The sequence below is a fragment of the Diachasma alloeum genome, unplaced genomic scaffold (genome assembly GCF_001412515.2).
Source record: "Diachasma alloeum isolate Michigan unplaced genomic scaffold, Dall2.0 Dall_scaffold_00289, whole genome shotgun sequence".
Lineage (NCBI taxonomy): Eukaryota > Metazoa > Arthropoda > Insecta > Hymenoptera > Braconidae > Diachasma > Diachasma alloeum.
Window position 1 is genome coordinate 14,135 of NW_021680428.1, and position 17,827 is coordinate 31,961.

At 33.7% G+C, this 17,827-nt stretch overlaps 4 protein-coding genes and 1 long non-coding RNA gene across 12 annotated transcripts; 3 read left to right on the plus strand and 2 right to left on the minus strand.

Moving 5' to 3' along the window:
• The first annotated feature begins 25 nt into the window (after window positions 1-25).
• LOC107038914 (Bardet-Biedl syndrome 5 protein homolog) lies at window positions 26-1,580 on the plus strand. The gene is made up of 7 exons (XM_015258262.2): window positions 26-131; window positions 195-393; window positions 457-584; window positions 655-790; window positions 851-952; window positions 1,076-1,267; window positions 1,346-1,580. Exons 1-7 carry the CDS (start codon window positions 82-84, stop codon window positions 1,553-1,555), a joined length of 1,017 nt encoding a protein of 338 aa, XP_015113748.1. The 5' UTR covers window positions 26-81; the 3' UTR covers window positions 1,556-1,580.
• Window positions 1,414-5,691, minus strand: LOC107038911 (WD and tetratricopeptide repeats protein 1). 4 transcript variants are annotated; one of them, XR_001460925.2, is made up of 14 exons: window positions 5,324-5,691; window positions 4,979-5,106; window positions 4,729-4,859; window positions 4,546-4,657; window positions 4,066-4,452; window positions 3,872-3,986; window positions 3,620-3,796; window positions 3,369-3,496; window positions 3,151-3,278; window positions 2,831-3,054; window positions 2,410-2,563; window positions 2,145-2,337; window positions 1,819-2,072; window positions 1,414-1,528 (listed from the first exon to the last, which is right to left on the minus strand). XR_001460925.2 is itself a non-coding variant. In XM_015258257.2 (13 exons), exons 2-13 carry the CDS (start codon window positions 5,057-5,059, stop codon window positions 1,872-1,874), a joined length of 2,031 nt encoding a protein of 676 aa, XP_015113743.1. In that variant the 5' UTR covers window positions 5,060-5,106; window positions 5,324-5,691; the 3' UTR covers window positions 1,609-1,871. The 4 variants fall into 4 exon arrangements, 1 of the variants encoding a protein (XP_015113743.1); XR_001460924.2 differs by having other exon boundaries at window positions 1,414-1,537; XR_001460923.2 differs by having other exon boundaries at window positions 1,414-1,540.
• A 151-nt stretch (window positions 5,692-5,842) lies between these two features.
• Window positions 5,843-9,494, plus strand: LOC107038909. Of its 2 annotated transcripts, XM_015258255.2 has the most exons (5): window positions 5,843-6,294; window positions 6,394-6,641; window positions 6,759-6,941; window positions 7,043-7,629; window positions 7,732-9,494. In XM_015258255.2, exons 1-5 carry the CDS (start codon window positions 5,986-5,988, stop codon window positions 9,060-9,062), a joined length of 2,658 nt encoding a protein of 885 aa, XP_015113741.1. In that variant the 5' UTR covers window positions 5,843-5,985; the 3' UTR covers window positions 9,063-9,494. The 2 variants fall into 2 exon arrangements, with proteins under 2 accessions (XP_015113741.1, XP_015113740.1); XM_015258254.2 differs by having other exon boundaries at window positions 7,043-9,494.
• Window positions 9,495-9,776: 282 nt separating this feature from the next.
• On the minus strand, window positions 9,777-17,762 carry LOC107038908 (rab GTPase-activating protein 1-like). 4 transcript variants are annotated; one of them, XM_029126160.1, is made up of 15 exons: window positions 17,316-17,461; window positions 16,975-17,136; window positions 16,406-16,742; window positions 16,126-16,324; window positions 15,836-16,019; window positions 14,672-15,727; window positions 14,404-14,592; window positions 14,177-14,302; window positions 13,898-14,083; window positions 13,630-13,804; window positions 11,668-11,858; window positions 11,496-11,555; window positions 11,244-11,438; window positions 10,948-11,163; window positions 9,777-9,979 (listed from the first exon to the last, which is right to left on the minus strand). In XM_029126160.1, exons 3-14 carry the CDS (start codon window positions 16,731-16,733, stop codon window positions 10,948-10,950), a joined length of 3,105 nt encoding a protein of 1,034 aa, XP_028981993.1. In that variant the 5' UTR covers window positions 16,734-16,742; window positions 16,975-17,136; window positions 17,316-17,461; the 3' UTR covers window positions 9,777-9,979. The 4 variants fall into 4 exon arrangements, with proteins under 4 accessions (XP_028981993.1, XP_015113738.1, XP_015113735.1 ...); XM_015258252.2 differs by lacking the exons at window positions 9,777-9,979; window positions 17,316-17,461 and adding an exon at window positions 17,744-17,762 and having other exon boundaries at window positions 10,692-11,163; XM_015258249.2 differs by lacking the exon at window positions 9,777-9,979 and having other exon boundaries at window positions 10,692-11,163.
• LOC114841261 lies at window positions 15,806-17,592 on the plus strand. The gene is made up of 2 exons (XR_003783078.1): window positions 15,806-15,951; window positions 16,089-17,592. It is a non-coding gene; the product is annotated as an uncharacterized LOC114841261 (long non-coding RNA).
• Window positions 17,763-17,827: the final 65 nt, after the last annotated feature.

Below are 17,827 nucleotides of genomic sequence, written 5' to 3' on the forward strand. Positions count from 1 at the left end.
CCCCCCCCGCCACCAAGTTCTCAAGTCCCTCAAAAGAATTTCATTGTCAGATGCATTGTATGGCCTCGAGTAAAATCACTCATGATTAAAATGTGGCAAGACAGTGAAGTTCGATTTGACACATCATTATCGTAAGTTATATACATATTATTATTAAAACGGAATCGTTAGCGTGAAAGAAAATTTGATTCTAGTGATATGCAGATGCGATGTGGGGAGCTTCTGATTGACAGACTCGATATGATCGAGGATACTAAGGGCAATGCCGGTGACCAAGGGCGACTTCTTGTTTCTAATTTGCGTATAATGTGGCATTCATTGTCATTACCACGGATTAATTTGAGTATTGGATTCAGTACTATCGTCAATGTATCAACAAAGGATGTCAATATTGTGCGTTAAAAACTTTGCCCGAATATTAATTTAAATGAAGAAATTAACCAATTTACATTCTAGGTACATGGAGGTATTGTTCAAGCACTTCACATTTTAACAGCATTCAAAAATTGTAGGTATGAATTTATTTTCACCAATCTGAATATCAAAAGTACCAGGCACTACACATCAGTCATCGGAGTTTATCGGTAATTAATTATGGAAATTCAATAAGGATATATAAAGAAGAAATAAAAAGTTAACTGAACGCTCTTTCAGCGCGTATACATCAACAAAAATGTATAGAGAATTAAAATTGAGAGGTGGATTCATTCATGATAAAAGACTAACAACATTTCCATTAGAAACTGTTAATAGTACAACTCCAGGTGTTTGGAATCTGTCCACGGAACAGGTGAATGATCCCTATTAATCGTCTGGAATTCCGATAATCAATGAAAACGCATTGTTTCAGGGAAATGTAGGAACGTTTGTAGTAACAAACGTTCGTGTAGTTTGGTTCGCTGATATGAATCATCAATTTAATGTGTCTTTGCCGTATTTAGTAATGGCCAGTGTAAGTTTATTTTATCACACAAAATGTTTTTGATTTTAATACTAAAGATTAGATAGATTCTATTGTAGTATTATAAACAGCATATAACACATATTTTTCTTTTTCTTTTTTTTTCTCTGCTAGGTCAATATAAGAGCCTCAAAATTTGGGCCAACATTAGTCCTAATAAGCACCGAATCGAGTGGTGGATATGTATTAGGATTTCGGGTCGATCCGATCCAAAAACTTCATATCTTACATAAGGAAATTACGACAATGCGATCTGCATACGAGAAATCTCCCATATTTGGGGTGGAGTACACCTTTGAGCATGAGGTATATTAGAAGAATTTTTTTTTTTTTTTTCACAATGAAGAACACGATCTATTCCAATATTGTTTTCATAATTCTAAGGGTATAGTGGAACCAGAGATGAAGGAGGCCGATACAAAAGAGATGCAGGAAAGTGAAGACGAAATATCAAATGTTTTTGGATTATATTTCACGAATGACAATTCAATCCAGAGGAAACCTAATGTATGTTCTTACCTGGGGCTAGCAGCTGAAGAGCCACGAGAGGGAACTTCTCTTCAAGGGCTTTGGGAACTTCTTCCAACCACATGATGATAATTAAAATCCAAATGAAAAAAAAAAGTAATTATTATTATTATTAATATTATTATTGTTATTATTATTTATGTTTTTTTTTTCCTTTTCGTCTAATCTCACGTGTTTTCAAGAAATATATAATTTATTCACTAAAGCAAAATGCGGTAGAAACGAATTTTATGTTCGCTGTATATCGATATATAAATATTAATTAACATCGATAATTAATCAAGGAGCCTCAACAATTTCAACTTCTTTCACAGATTGTTGTTACATACTGATTTTTATGCTCGGTGAGGATGATTGAGCATAGGTACTAGCGCGGGCTGGCCTAGCTTGTTCGACAACTCGGTGGGTGATGAAGGGGGGATGAATCATTTTGTTCATCACTAGAATTCATTCCTGATTGGTTGGGAAAACGATATCCCATACTCATTATCATCAGTTCGAATGGATCACTGTTCATGCGGACTTGATTCGCTGAAGCTGCTTCGTACATCTTTTGAATTACTCGATCATTTACAATTCCGTCCTGTTGAAAAATGAATCATTAGAAGTGTTAAAAATTGAGTTTAACTTGATCAATCCATCATTGGATAATTACCTCGGGTAATGGACTCCACAGCCTTATAACAGGATCAATTCCACTAGTTGCTAAAAGACACAATGATGGATGGGGTTGAAGACAATTGACAATCCTCTCATCTCCCCGTAGAACCCTAACAATATTGGTCGTTACACGATCCCAGATGAAGAAGGAACCGTCATCAGAACCAGCCACTATTAACTGACCATTACTGTAATAACCAATACGTCAATGTACAAAATTATTATCCACGCGCTGATAGATAATGTGTTCAGTCTCTTACCTTCCGAAAAAATTGGCTTCTTTTATATCCGTTGTGGTATTGCAGTGACCGCAGAATCTTTGTTTATAATCGATTGCTCGACGCCTCCATTCTTGTTCATATGATGACACTTGTGTTAAGTAGGAATTGTTGATAGTTGTTCCATTATCTGATTCTACAATAAATTGAGTGAATAATTTCAATGGTAATGATTATGTAAGTACATGAGTAAATGCAACTTGATATCCTATGGCAATTGATAACGACTTATTATTTGATATTTTTTTTATTTGTTTTTTTTTGTCGTTGAAAAATAACAAATGAAAATTTCAGCACAAATTAAAAATCAACTCAATTGCAAAAAAAGCTCTAGTGGAGTTGAAGCATTTCGCTTTATGCCAATTGGTTAGCCATTATTTATCTTTCATTGTTTTGTATTTACCGGAGCTGATGGCGTCTTTGATGTCCTTTTTTAGCGCTTTATGAGCGACATTTGAGTTATATTCTGGATATTTTTCCTGAAAATCTTGGATAACTTTATAGGCTTCTGTTGGACGATGTAGATCATTAAGACATCGAGCCAGTCTAAAGTGCGCCTTGACGTGATCAGGATCCAAGAGCAGAGTTGTCTGGCAGTCTCTGAGGGCTGCATAAATATCACCATCCCTGTAGAGAATGTAGAGAGTGTTTATCTTTGAATATTGGTGCAAAAACAAACAAAAACCAAAAAAATAAAAAATAAAACAACCAATTTACTCTTACCATCTTCTTTTCATATACGTTGCAGCCCTATTCGCATGCAAAACCGCTGCCGTTGGACAGATTTCAATGGCTTTGTTGTATAAATTCACAGCATACGTGTATTGCGCATTTTGAAATGCACAATTTGCCTGAAAAAGACAATATAAGCAATTGATGGATTTCATTCCATGATTATACCAAAGCATTATGAAATTTGGTTTTTTCTCTTTCTTTAATACCTCCTGCTTTAATTTTTCAACATCGTCTGATAATTCAGAGGTATTTAATAGCATAAGATGAACCTCTGGGTCAGCTCTATCGACTCCATAAGCCAATCTCGTAATTTCCTCATCATTCTCTTCACAGTCTGGATGATTGGAAAAATAACAATTACAATAATAAATAATGCCATGATTAAGTGACAAGAGGCAGAGAAGAATTCGTTATGTGCTAAAAAAAATATTCTCATTTTTTTCCTCATAGTTATCACCTGACGATTCCAGAGGTATTTGATAACTTGTCGAGTTTCTATGCCTATCAATATCGAAGAGATAAATCTGTTCGCCTCCCATATTTACAAGCAACTCATTGCCATCATCAGAGAATGTCAAGTAGGTTGTAGCAAAATTTCGTTCACTATATCCCATCTGAGGTGACCTCAAGTGACCTATTAAAAATCAAATATAGTTTAATAATCCTAATAATAATAATAATAATAATAATGAAATTTTCATCAACATACCGGCGACAAAATATTGGGCACAGCCGAGAGATACATTGCCATCTGGATCTCCTTTGCCAGCTGTATTGTGATTTAATCGTGATAAATCATTTTGTCCAGAGAGATCCATTGGCATCTAAAAAATATCATAAGTATTAGCAAAATTATTTTCAATTATTATTATTAGCTGTAGAAAAAGTTATTTTCCTACAAACCTGCCCCAATTTAATCATCCTCCTGTCATACATTCTCACATAAGGATCATTAGCACCAACGGCAATAATCTCAGGCCTCCTTGGGTTAACAGCCATACATTTGGCTTCTGCTTTTCTACCGGCATGATTGACTAAATTAATTAGTACACTTCTATGATCACTCGATTTACAATTGTGTTTGGTTCTCATGTCATACTGGAGGATAAGACCGTCCTCCGCAGCACTCCAAAATACCGAAGGCACATTCTCCAAGGTAGCTATTCGTTTGACACGGCCAGTGTGACAGGTACAAATAAATATCGTATTGGATATCGAAACGTCGTGAACTCTCACTCCATTATCACCAGCACCAGTCACTAATATCGAGTCATTCGATTCAGGCATAAACTTTAATAATATAAAAATTATTAATAAAATTAATATATTTTGACAAAGGATAATATTTGTATCCATCAATACATTGTTCATAATGCACATTACCTTTACTGAGAAGATATTTCCATTATGACCCGTATGAACAACTAATTTCTTGTGATAACGAAAAGGATCCCAAAGGATGAGATGCATATCGTCCGATGCCGAAGCAAGCATCCTACAAAATTATGCCAAATTTATTATTAAATTCATCTATACAGTATTGTTAATTGGAAAATTTTAACTCACTCTCCAGTTTTATTCCATTCTAAACAATTTACACATCCCTTGTGTCCCTCTAATTCCTTCTCCAGACCCAATCGTGAAATTAAATTGTCTGTCACGTGAAGTTTACGACGTACAGTTCTTGCCAGTGATTCCTATATTTCAAATTAAACTTTAATGGCCATTTTTTATGAGAAAAAAAAAACAACAACAGTGTAATCATTCAATATTCAACATACAAGAAATTGAAGATATTCATTACCAAAATACTCACATGAGTTTCCCTCAATCTCAACAACTCAATCAGTCTCTTCTCTTTACTAATCCCTCTGCTGAATGATGACTCCATATCCATATATTTCCTTACTCGACAATCGTTAAAATATTCAAACTCCCATCGATCTGAATCACAATAGTTATTATATTTTTATTTTTAAAAAATGGTATTTCGTGTCTTCTATTTGTGTACGTTTCAGATCAGATATAATACGTCTTTACTCCTTCTAGATACTCGAGACGTCATTCACACACAACAAAACACAACACAACACAATCCAATACAATATATATGTATGTACACATCAGTTCATATAATCCAAATAAAAATAAATACACCTACCAATACTTTTACTTTGATTATTCTCAAAAATTCACAAGACATTAATCAATCACAATTCTTCCTCTTTTTTTGATTTTTGTTATACGTATCCACCAACTTTTACAAAAATCGTCTCCTCTTGACAAATTTTCCATTAATCATTTATTATTATCCATTAAAGTCATGAGTTGACACACTAGAGTCATCGTCATCAACAATTGATATTTATTATAATATACGTATACGTATATGTATACATATACATAACAGTATAGTACTAGTTTCTTTCAAGCTCCAAACATTGTACACGCAATATGTAAAAAACAAGAGAGAAAAAAAAACATTTTCAGTGATTACATATCGTAGTAGTATAATACTAACTACATAGACATTGGCCCTCTGATGATGGCTGCCAAAACTTGTTACTGCACCTGACGTAAACTAACCGAAAATTGTAGAAATCACCGTAATAATTACACACCAAAATTCAATGGTTGTGTTGGTATAATCCAGCTGCTATATAGCACTGGCCAACACCAACATGGCCGCTTGTGTAAGCAGTGCCAGTGCGCAAAATTATGGCAAATGTGTACACACGAGGGAACAAAAACATAAATAGGAAAAGACAGTTTTGTGGAAATCCAATAAAAGCGAATGAATCGTAATAAGCTAAAAAAGCAAAAATGATTATTGTTTTTTTTCATGTTTTGTATCTCCTCGGGAAATTCATCTACAGGAATTATCGAGAGGATGATTTCGGTGAGAATGACGAAGAGAAAAACAGTGGCGAGGTGGTTGTGGTGATGGATTCAGCATGTGGTGTTGAAGCGAATCAGTTAAATAAACAAGGAGACCAATTGGATTTGTATGATAATTTTTATGGAGAGGATGAATTTGAACATATCAGATTCACGCCACCGGCTTACATTCAAAGGTATCATGCTGTTGCTAGTCTTCTCGGTGGTAAGGAGTTTGAGGGACAATTTCGAAAGGTATATTTCTTCTTTCAATATATATAATAATATAAAATGTAATAGCTTGGAGTTCTTGTTTAATTAATTTAATATTTCCAACACATTTTATCCGCACAGGTTGTGGATTTTGGTTGCTCAGAATTTGGATTCTTTCAACATCTGAAGAATACAAGGGGAATAGAAGAGATTTTATGCGTAGATGTTGATAAAAATACTTTGGAAAAGTATAAAGGAAGAATAGAACCCCTTACTTCAGACTACTTGGCTTGCAAAAATGCTCCGTTGAATGTACATGTACTGGAGGGTAGTGTTACCGATAATGACCAGTGTTTGGAGAATACTGATGCAGTTATTTGTATAGAATTGTAAGAATCACATAAATTTATCCAATCTATGATGGAATACCTTTTTCCAAGATATAATAATAATAATAATAATAATAATAATAATAATAATATATTCCAATCATTTTCCTATTTTAGAATTGAACATTTGTATCCAGAGACTTGTATAAATCTTCCATTCAATATCTTCGGTTTTATTCAACCTAAAATTGCAGTATTCACAACTCCCAATGCCGATTTCAATGTTTTATTTAAAGGAATGAATGGATTCAGGCATTGGGATCATAAATTTGAATGGAGTAGAGAGCAATTTCAAGACTGGTGAGGCTTTCTAAAAATATTATTTGATATTTAAAAATTATCCAATAATAGTGATAATAAAAATTTCGAAAATTGCAAAATCAATGTATTTTTTAATCTAGGGCGAATAACATTATTACAAGGTATCCCAACTACCGAGTCCACTTGACTGGAATTTGTAATGGTCCCCCTGGCTCTGAAGACCTCGGCCACTGCTCTCAGATGGCGACATTTATCCGTAAGCTAGAGAGAATCTTTTCACCAGGTACTCTGGGACTGTTCAAACTCATAACTACAGTACAATACCCTTATCGAGTTGACAATCGTTCGGTAGAGGAGAAAACTCTCCAGGAAGCCGTTTATTATCTTCGCCATTATTCTCTAAATAATGAGGACGAAGTAATGCCATTACAACTCCTAGCAAAATGGATAGATACTGTATCAGTGAATACATTAAAAAATATTCTGGAAAAGGAGGGTTGGCAAATTGTTAATGATAAAGAAAAAGGCTTATCAGCTGTGTGCCCTCCATTATCAGAGTATTCAGAGTTTGACGATAATGATGATAATGATGATTACGATAATAATACGTATCTAAATCAGTGGAACGACCAACCTACTGAACCTCCCTATCAACATCAAGACTGGCCGGAGATTCATGATAAGGATGAGGAAATGTGGGACAATGACGAGAGCAATGATTCATCAGGTCAGAATTTTGAATCTGTAAAGATAGATATGGGTAATGGCGAATTTCTTCAAGATTCTACAAATGTTGCTACAAATGTAGAAAATTTTAATTTTCCTTCAGTGTCTTCAGGCTGTGATCTAGAGTCAATGTTATTTTCAAATAATTCAACACCCAGTACTTCCAAGAATTATGATGGATGTGGATCAATAGCATCTACAGGACATTTATTTTCAATGAATTCTCAAAGTTGTATGAAAAAAAATTGCAACAATTCTGGTCAGGTTTCAATTAATTCTGGAGAAGAAAATTTATCATTGAAGAATAAAATGGATGAGATGGATAAAGACTTGTGTCATTTGACGGCAGTCTCATCATCAACTGCTGAACAACTTTCAACTGATGATATGATATATAATAATGATTCAATGACACTTGGCAGCATTTACAGCATGTACTTAGAGTCATCAACATGTAAGAATGATGAAATTTGTCCTGAGAATATAACAAATGATCCTGATTTTCAATGGTCGAATGATACAAGTATCGGCGATATTGGTAGTTGTAATGAAATGATTCTACAATCATTTCTACCATCTTCCACAAATGATTCACCAAATTTGACTAGTACGCCAATGAAACTAAAGAAAATATCTCAACAAGATGATGATTTTTCACAACAAACTCGAGTATTCGTAAAATGTAATGATTTTAAGGAAAATAATGTAGAGGAAAATGGAATTTTTATGAGTGAAATATCCTCGGAAAAATATCCCGTATTATCATCCGACAGTTGTAGCTCATGTGAGAAAGAAAAATTTGAGGTGATGAGGAAATTAAAAGAAAGTGCATTAATGGAAAATATGAAAAATGATGATAGGACATGTTCAAACAAAAAACAATTTTCATTAAATGAAGATGATACACCTCAACTATCATCAATATATCATGGCCCTGATTCAACTTTTCATACCAATCGTTGTAAAAACACCTATTCAACAACAATGATGACAAAGAGACCATTATCTTTATCTACATGTGATCAACTTTATCAACAACAAGTTGTAGATCGACATGTTGTTGTCAAAGAAATTAAAAATTTTGAGTTGGAAGAGGTGGACGATAAAGCCTCTCTTTCGGAGGCTAAATGTAGCACTCCAAACAGCTGGTCACCCGAGTTTTGTTTGGACTCTGGTTATCCAAACACATCTTCAGTCCATGATATCACACCGGAATATGATTTATCCAGTATTGGACAGGATACAATATCAGAATCGCAGTCTCCAAGTTTTGCAGAACCTCCCCGACAATTGGAGGCTCTTGTTGGGGTTGAAAATGGAGACTTGGTAAATAATAATCGCGATGGAGAGGGGAATAACGTGATTCCTGTGGAGGAAAATCAGCTTGATGAGGAGAGGGAACAAGTGGATGAGAATGAAAATATTGATGCGTGATAAGTCCCTTTTTTCCTCGGCGAATGCTCATTTGACAGTATTTTATTCTGTGGCTGTGTGTCGATTGTTATGATGAGAGAAAATACAAGGCTTCAAAACTCACTCTTCATCCAAAACTCCTCCTCGAGACGTACAAAAAAGCTTGTTTCCCCCCTCTTGAAACGACAAACTATAATTTACCTATGATTTAGCAAAGTTTCTATCGTCACTTCCTCGTTTAATTTCATTGGTTTCTCATCGCAAATATGTCAAATTTTAGTAGTATTGATTTCGTATAGAGTGATAAAAATGAAAATAATGTAAAAATCAAGCTCTAGTAGTAGATTAATTGGAAAGGAATAATAATGATTCTACACAAGACTGAAATGGCATATCTAATTACCTTGATGAGATGAATAAAATAAAGTTGGGAAAAATCCCATTAAAAATACATGTATCTTGTTTTTTTTTCTTTTCCTTTAGTTATTTTCACATACTGTGGCCAAACAGTGCTTTAAAACACAACTGGATACTGTGAAATTTTTTTTAAAATAATTATCATAAAATGCTATTTTTCAAAAAAGATTGTAGTAATTTATTCGTGTTTCTAAAACTGGCAAATGAAATAGATATTTGAGATCCCATTATTATTTCAATAGATTTTCAAATACAGAGATATAACAATGAAAAAATAAATAAATAAGACTTGACGGATAAGTAATAACATGTTTTTTCATTTCGAATAATTACGTATTTTCCATTCATTTTTATTATTTACATACACATATTACTCTTACTCATCATCAATACAAACTATGTAATATCTTGTTGGGTGGATTATCTGTAAACACTATTTTGTGTTAATTAAGTTATTTGTAATTGCTCATTTAATTTCTAATGTTTATTTGTCTCTCTGTATTATTTCGTGCGGCACGCATCTGAAATTTTTACATTAAAGAAGATTGTTGTTGTGCAGGACCGGTAAAGATAAGTAAATTCAACAATATTAATTTTTTTTTTCTCCATAGGAATGTTTATAAATAAGTTGACCAGTATAAAAATATCATGATCTTAACAAATATAGGTAATAGAGAAGATGGAGCAAAAGGGAGAGGGAGATTCATCGATATAGTAATACATATTTTCAAAGTGACATTTCGCTAGCTAATTTGTTTTACGCCATTCTAGAGATATTTTCTTTGTTCATAAGACTGTAGATATATCTGAAAAGTTTTATTTTGCTCCAATAGTCCCTGATGATAATCAGTATTAAGAGTTTCATTACAAAACGAATGAAGAAATTGGAAAAAAAAATCGACTCTTAAACTATGGCACCTAATGACGTTTTTAACGCTATAATGTTTAATTTATTCTATTGTCAAATGATTCTTCGCTTCCATACGAAAAACACAGCATTTTACAACTACCATCCGAGAATTAAATCAAATTTTCTTCATCTATTTTGAATATTGATGAAATACGCGGTTATTTCCAGAAAATTATTATTATCAACTTGTTTATTAATATTCTCAATAGTATTTTACCCAGTTCAATTTATTGTGAGATGAGTTATTCTATGTCATCTCTTCATCACTGAATTATATTCCATGAAGGCATTAATTTAATGAATGAAACAATCAGGCAATCAGGTTATATTTTTCTCACTTTAATATCAATCAATGAAAAATATGAAACATAATTAATGATTTCCTATCATAATATCAATGAGAAATAATGAATTTATGTGGATTAACGATTTGCTAAAGTAGGAAGAAATGTGATACTTTTAAACTCATCGAAACTGTCTTAGACGACATATAAATAAGTTTTATTTTCCATGCTTGATAAACAACTCCATGGAATGCATCGATCATTGATTATTGAAAATTTTGTCAAGTTTACTCACTCAAACAGCCTCTTTAATGCTATCACGGCTCTGTGAATGTATCGTATGTCTTATTTCACCGCTCGGTGCACTCTCACGTCTTATGACACCTGGACTTATAATATCACGTTTATTAGTAGCTTCTTTTATACTTGATAAAGTTTTACTTAACCAAGGCCATGTATTTCGGGCTGTCTGGAGTTCTGAGGCTGTTGCATGAAGCTGATGAGTTAGATCCTGGAAACAATTATAGTTTTTATTTATTTATTGAATAATGAAATATTCATTCAAGTCAATAAGACTATGAAAATGTTTACCTGATTTCGACATTCAGCTTCAACATGCGCCAATTTAGTCTGTGCTAATTCAAGCTCTAGTTCACGAACTCGCTCTTGGGTTCGATGCAACATTGGATCAACACGAGTCTCAAGGGGATGAGAAATCATATCAGTATACACGGTTGACGAGTCAGCAACAGAGCCTCTGCATTTTTCACATTTTGAAATTTTCAACTGGAAAGAAAAAATATGGTTAATTATAAGGCTTCACTGCTGTCAAGTTTTTCTTACCCTCAAGTCACTCAAGGCAGTCCTAGCTGAGTTGTAGTCATCCTCCAAACGTTGACATATCTAGAAAAGAAATGATAATTATAATTTAGTAATCATGTGGCAGAATGAAATACCTACATAAACTATACAATGATATATCAGTAAAACTCTAACAATGTTGATTAACACTCACCTGCTTATACTCATTAATAATAACAACGTTCCTTCTACTTTCGGCATCAGCCCTGGATACTTCTCTCTGTAACATCTCTTTAACTTGCATGAGCTCAGTCTCAAGTCTTTGTTTCTCCTCTTCATTTCTCCCAACGACTATTCGTAGCTGTTCCAGTTCGTTACTGTACTCGTCTGCATTCTCTTGTGCCTCTACAAAATCGAGAAAATGACAAAAATAAAGGAAAAAATTACTCCCTATATCACTTTCAACTCGATTAACCAATTCATTAATAATCCAATGGATCCTTTACTTTGCAATACAATACTCGCTGCGTGACTCATTTTTTTCATCGAATCAAATTTTCAATGATTTTAGTCACTTCTGTAAATGTCAGCTTTTTATCAGTCAAAAATTCAACTGATAAATCAATCATTGATATTAATTATTTGTGTTCAATATACTGACGGGATATTTATTTTCACGATTACAACATACAGGCACACGTTTCACTCTGGTACATTTTAAACTTGGATCAGTTGTGTTACACAAGCACATCCATATACATATATGTATGTTGTATATATTCATGTATGCGATATCAGCGTAAGTAAAATACATTGTATGTAAGAGTGAGATAGTGCAAACATAAAACAGCTGTTGAATTGATAGCACGTGGTGGTTAATAATGACAATGGGAGTTTTTATTAATTTTTTTTTATTTTTGGTTTGATTAGTGTCTTAGAGATTAGAGAATTACAGAGAATTCATCTTTTGTTTGATTTGCTCGAAATAAAATGAACTGGATTTTTAACACTTTTTTAGTTCAAGTAGGGAAAAACAAAACTACTTTTTTTTCACACAGCAACATACACGTTATTGGAAAAAAAAATTTCTCTTAATATTCTAGTGTTGAGAGAAAAGGTAAAAAAAATTTTGTTACTTGTGTTCATATCAATTTATCAAATTATCTCATTGTGCAAATTTGTTTATCAACAACCATTACTCTTGCACAATGATTCCAATAATCGACAATACAAAAGCTTTGTTTACATTAATCGTATAAATGAAAGCAGGACTAAAGTGGGTACAGAAAAGAAGTGAATAAAAACTATGAAATTATTTAATTTAGGTCTTTGATAATTCTACTTTATTAATTATTCATCTTCTCATTATTACTATTATTATTATTATTATCATTGGTTTAGACAATTTATTGATAATTATTTCATAGTATACTTGAGTTATTTCATGTTTTGTTTTTTTTTTCCAATTATGCAAGGGAATACAATGCAGAGTGTGCAATCATTGGAGAATTTGTGCTGATCCTCCAGAATTCCACATCAAATTCGATCACTATGCGCCTAAATAATAATGATAACAAGCACCCGACATATAATACAATACTTGAGATACATTTGCAACTGTAAAACATTATATATATTTTTTATATGGCAAATATACAATGAAGACTAGATCGGTCAATCAGTATCATGAATTAGTACAAAAGAATTATTATCATCAACTGATTGGATATCAAAGGTACTATTTAATCTAAGTACAAAGAGATAATATGAAAATAATTTTTTGCAAATATTCAAACAATAAGAAAATGATAATTTTGAAGTAAAGTGATGAAACATGTCAATTTTCATCTTCTCCTAACTGTAGGAAAAAAAGAAAAAAAACAAGTGATGCTACAAAATATATCATTCTTACATTTTCTCCGAAAAAACCCTCTCACAAAGAGATGATTCAACATTTCACGCATAAAAGGTGAACAATTTACCTGTTCTATTTCCATCTCTTGACTGTAAAACAATTGATACAAATATCGACATATTTTGCGGGGGAAAAAAAATGAAAAGGAAAAATCAACAAGAATCATGCAACGTGTAGCTAGCTCACTATTTTCTTCACTCACTCCCATTATTCCCCGAGTGTTGTTTTGATTTTCTTCTTATACATAAAAGATAAAATTACCTTTGAGGGTTGTGAATTCTGCCTCATATTTTTTAAGTTTCTTCAAAGTAACTGAGCACGCGAGTTTCATAACGTGACGTGATACATCTTCGCTGCGACAACGTTTTGGCAGATGAACGCGAAAATATTTCAATATTGATTCGAAATCTTGTTGAAGTAGTTCTTTCTTGCATAGCTGAAAAAAATGAACATTATTTTAATGAACACGGTAATAGAGAATATGACATAGTTTAACTTTACCCACTAATTTGTAACTAATAATCATTACCGTGAGCAAAGCAAGAGCGACTTGAAAAATGGTATCCAATCCTTGTAGCAAAAAGACATCAAGAATATGGAATACTAGATAGAGAGGAAATCGTGCTGTGAATAGGGTGAGAAACCACTGTGCTGCGAACATGTGAGTTTCGACACCGAGATCAAAAAAGTGTTTGTAGAGTTCTGGCAATTGATCCTGGAAGAAATTCATTCCATTATAATTCCATGGAAGTAAATATTGTTTGTTTATTTAAAAAAAAGCGATGCATGGAATAATTCTAATGATTACCTCAATTAAACGATTGAGCTGATAAAAGCGCATATGAAGATTGTCAAATCTGTCTTTGTACAAATCCCTCAAACCATAATTGTACATCAATTTAACTAGAACACAAAAGGCTTGTTCTTCTGGCATCTGCAATGAAAAAAAATGGAGATAAAATGGATGGAAGACAGCAACAACTAATGTTGTGGATGTGGGCTTTAAAAAAAATTAACAAAAACATTTATACTCACATGTAAAAGAAGGCTTGCAACGAGAAAACTCAATCCCTGACAGTAACCAACTTCTTCATCATATGCAGCATAAGCTTTACTGATTCTATACAATGAATCCTGTCCCAAGCCTCCGCTTTCTTTGAAAAAATCATGAGCTGGAAAGGTTCGGTTTATATCTCTAAGGATAACACTTTCACAACTACTCTCCTATAAGAAAAAATATAATTTTGTTCCCAATTTTCCAACAAGTGGAACAAAAAATAAATAAATAAATAAATAATGTTACCTTGGTAATGAGAATCCTGTACTTATCCATCATGTCTTGTGAATTATCACAATTGCTCAGCCTTTGCCAGACCTCGCCCCTCAGTGCCTCAGGTATTCCCTGACGTGTCAATTTAATGAGCAATTTTGGACGGTGTTGGTTAATTTGCCAACTGTCAAGGACCTCCTTCCAGCTAGCTAGCTCATCCACTGAGCAATACTTGGAAACCTCGCCAGTACCACTGAGCATTGGTTCATCTCCATCAGAGTCAATCTCCTCTGGTTGATTGGGTGTTAACGTATCAATACTAGTCAAGGAAGGAGATCTGATGAGTGAGGCCAGATTGAGAGCCAGATTTAATCGATTCCGGTCTAATTCGCCAGACGTTTCGATGCTTTGCACTTCGTAATGTATCTCCTTGCCATCAGGTGAGATAATTTCCTTTGAGTTGAGTTGAAATTGTTGGACGAGATTCTTCTTGACTAAATACCAGAATCTTTCATTCTGAGGATAAACCTTGACAGCCGTTTCAATGACAAATCTAACGGGTTCTCTTATTCCCCTGATAACTAAGTCAACAGCAACGGTCATATAGATCTTGCCCTCTTTTGTCTCATTGTTTAGAGTTTCGAGGGCTGGATCAGCAGGATCCCAGCTTCCAGATATATTGTAGCACTGCTTATCTTGGCCCATTGGAGCTACACTAGATTGCATCTCCAACAAACGCATATCTGAATGTTTAACATTACGACCTGGACTGACTAACACTCCAAAACACCTCTCTACTTCGAGAGTTATTCCACCCTCCTTGCTGGATACCTGTTGGATACTCAGACAGACTTGTTTGGCGACATTGCTTCGGAGTTTGAAACAGCTTCTGTCCTTTGGTACTGTGCTATAACTTCCTCTACCATCTTCCTCTTTTACCTCCATTGTCACCTCAAAGATGAATACTCGCGAATTGCTTCGCTCGGCTTGATTGAACCCATTGTTGAAATCTGTACTTGTTTGAGAACTTGTCATCGATCGTGGGATACGTTGGAAGGCTTTTGCAAAACAAGCCGAGACTTGTCCAACCTCATAATAATAATAATAATAATAATAATTACATAAAATATCAAATATTTCCACCAACAAATTTCATCACAATTATTAATATACTAATAAAAAATCAACATTTCTTACTGCTTCCGGTATGTCACAACGAAATACGTGGCACTGAAATATGGCTGACTCTTGTGTATCACCGTGGGACCATGTGAAGGCAAAACAAGCAGCACAGCTACCAGTAATATCACCACGTACGTAAAATAAAATTCTCTGGACCTCGTAATAGGCCATTGCTTGTTGTGTTCCTGCATCGTAAAGCCTAATGACAAGTGACAAGTGACAGTGTAATATTAATAATTAATTTATATGTCTCATTAAATTTCATTAGATTGCTAAGAATTTTGTATAAAAGATGAACAACTTACACTACCGAACCCTGAGAACTGCTAGGCACAGAGACTGAAACTTTAATCTCAAGATTGACAGTCTGTTCAGCTGATAGAATTGCCATATTCCTCTGGATTTCAGCCTCAGATTTGGGGGCATTTATTGCAGCAGACCCAAGATAAGTTACTCCATTGAATATCGTGCAGTCCTGGTGAAAATCTGCCATTGTGTTCAACTCTGTGCATTCCGGAAGAAACAAAAAAAAAACTTGAGAAAATTGTTCTCTCTCTCTCTGAAAATATTCATCACAAAACTCACCATAATCTTCATAATCATCTGGCTTCATTTCATCCTGTTTTTCAGTGGTTACCACATCATAAAATTTACTTTGCCCCACTTCTTTCGTTCTCTGGATGGTACCATCAATGATCTTGACGTCGCCAATACTATCCATTTTTGTGTCTTCAGTTAATACCTCTCTTAAATTATTTTGGAGATCTTCTAAATTACCATTATTGGCGATATTTAGCATAGGTGGCTCGAGAAGGGCCTGTTGATTTTTCGATGATCCTTTGTCATTCACGAATTCATATTCATCGCTAGTCGCCACTGATTCCATCGACTTTACGCTCAAACTATCCTCCATAACTTGACCCTATAGACAATTATACTCAATTATTGATTTTTTATTTCCAGGTAAAAATGAGACATAATGCATAAATGATCCATGGAAAAGACACTGAATGAAATTATTATTATTATTATTATTATTCAACATCCAAACTAAATTATCATAAAAACAAAACAACAACAACAACAACAACTATTGGCCATCGATATATTCCCCAAGGAAATGTTGGAAGCAACAAATTGCCCATCTTTCTTACCAATGATGTCAATACGGTGTCACATTCGCTTTTTTTTAGATCATCTGGATGACATTATAGCCCCGCCTCATCATCACGACTCAATTTTCCACTCATATCCTCAGTGACAAACTGGATCTCTGATTTAACAGTGTTGTCAGAATCCACAAATTAGTCTATCCACTGAAAAAATCCAATGATACACACAATTCAAATATTCTATACCTAGGTCTCATCAGTGTAATAATTGAGGGATTGAATTGAGGAAAAAAAAAGTGATGCAAAAAATTACGTTGGAAAATGGCTTTGGCAATTTTATACCACTCAACCTGAGCTCAACCCAAATTACCTATTGCTCTTACATTTGACATCACATAATGATGTTTATCAATTTCTCGTCTTATCGAATCGCCTTTTTATTAGTCCTTTTGGTAAAAATTACAGGGGCACGACAATCTGACAGACACTAATATTATACATATAAGCAGAGCTACGGCGTCCGCCATTTGATCGGTAGTCACATGTATATATAATCAATAATATATATGTACATACATGTGGAAAACCGCCAACTCATGCTAAATTCAAAAAGCAATCTGTTTTACATATCGAAAATACAGAACATTTAATGAAAAATCATTGGATGGGTAATTATTTAATTGTGAAATAATAATCCAAGAAAAGTAACGAGAATAAGAATCCCCATTGAAAACTCTTTTCTATCAAATTGGCATGCATCATATCACATTTGATATGTAATGAAATGAGATTAGGCAAATTTGTATCCTACCACTAAACTGTGTATGTGAAAAAATATACATTCGTTACATCTCAACAACAAGTACCAGGCACTTTTTGTACCATTTATTTTGAC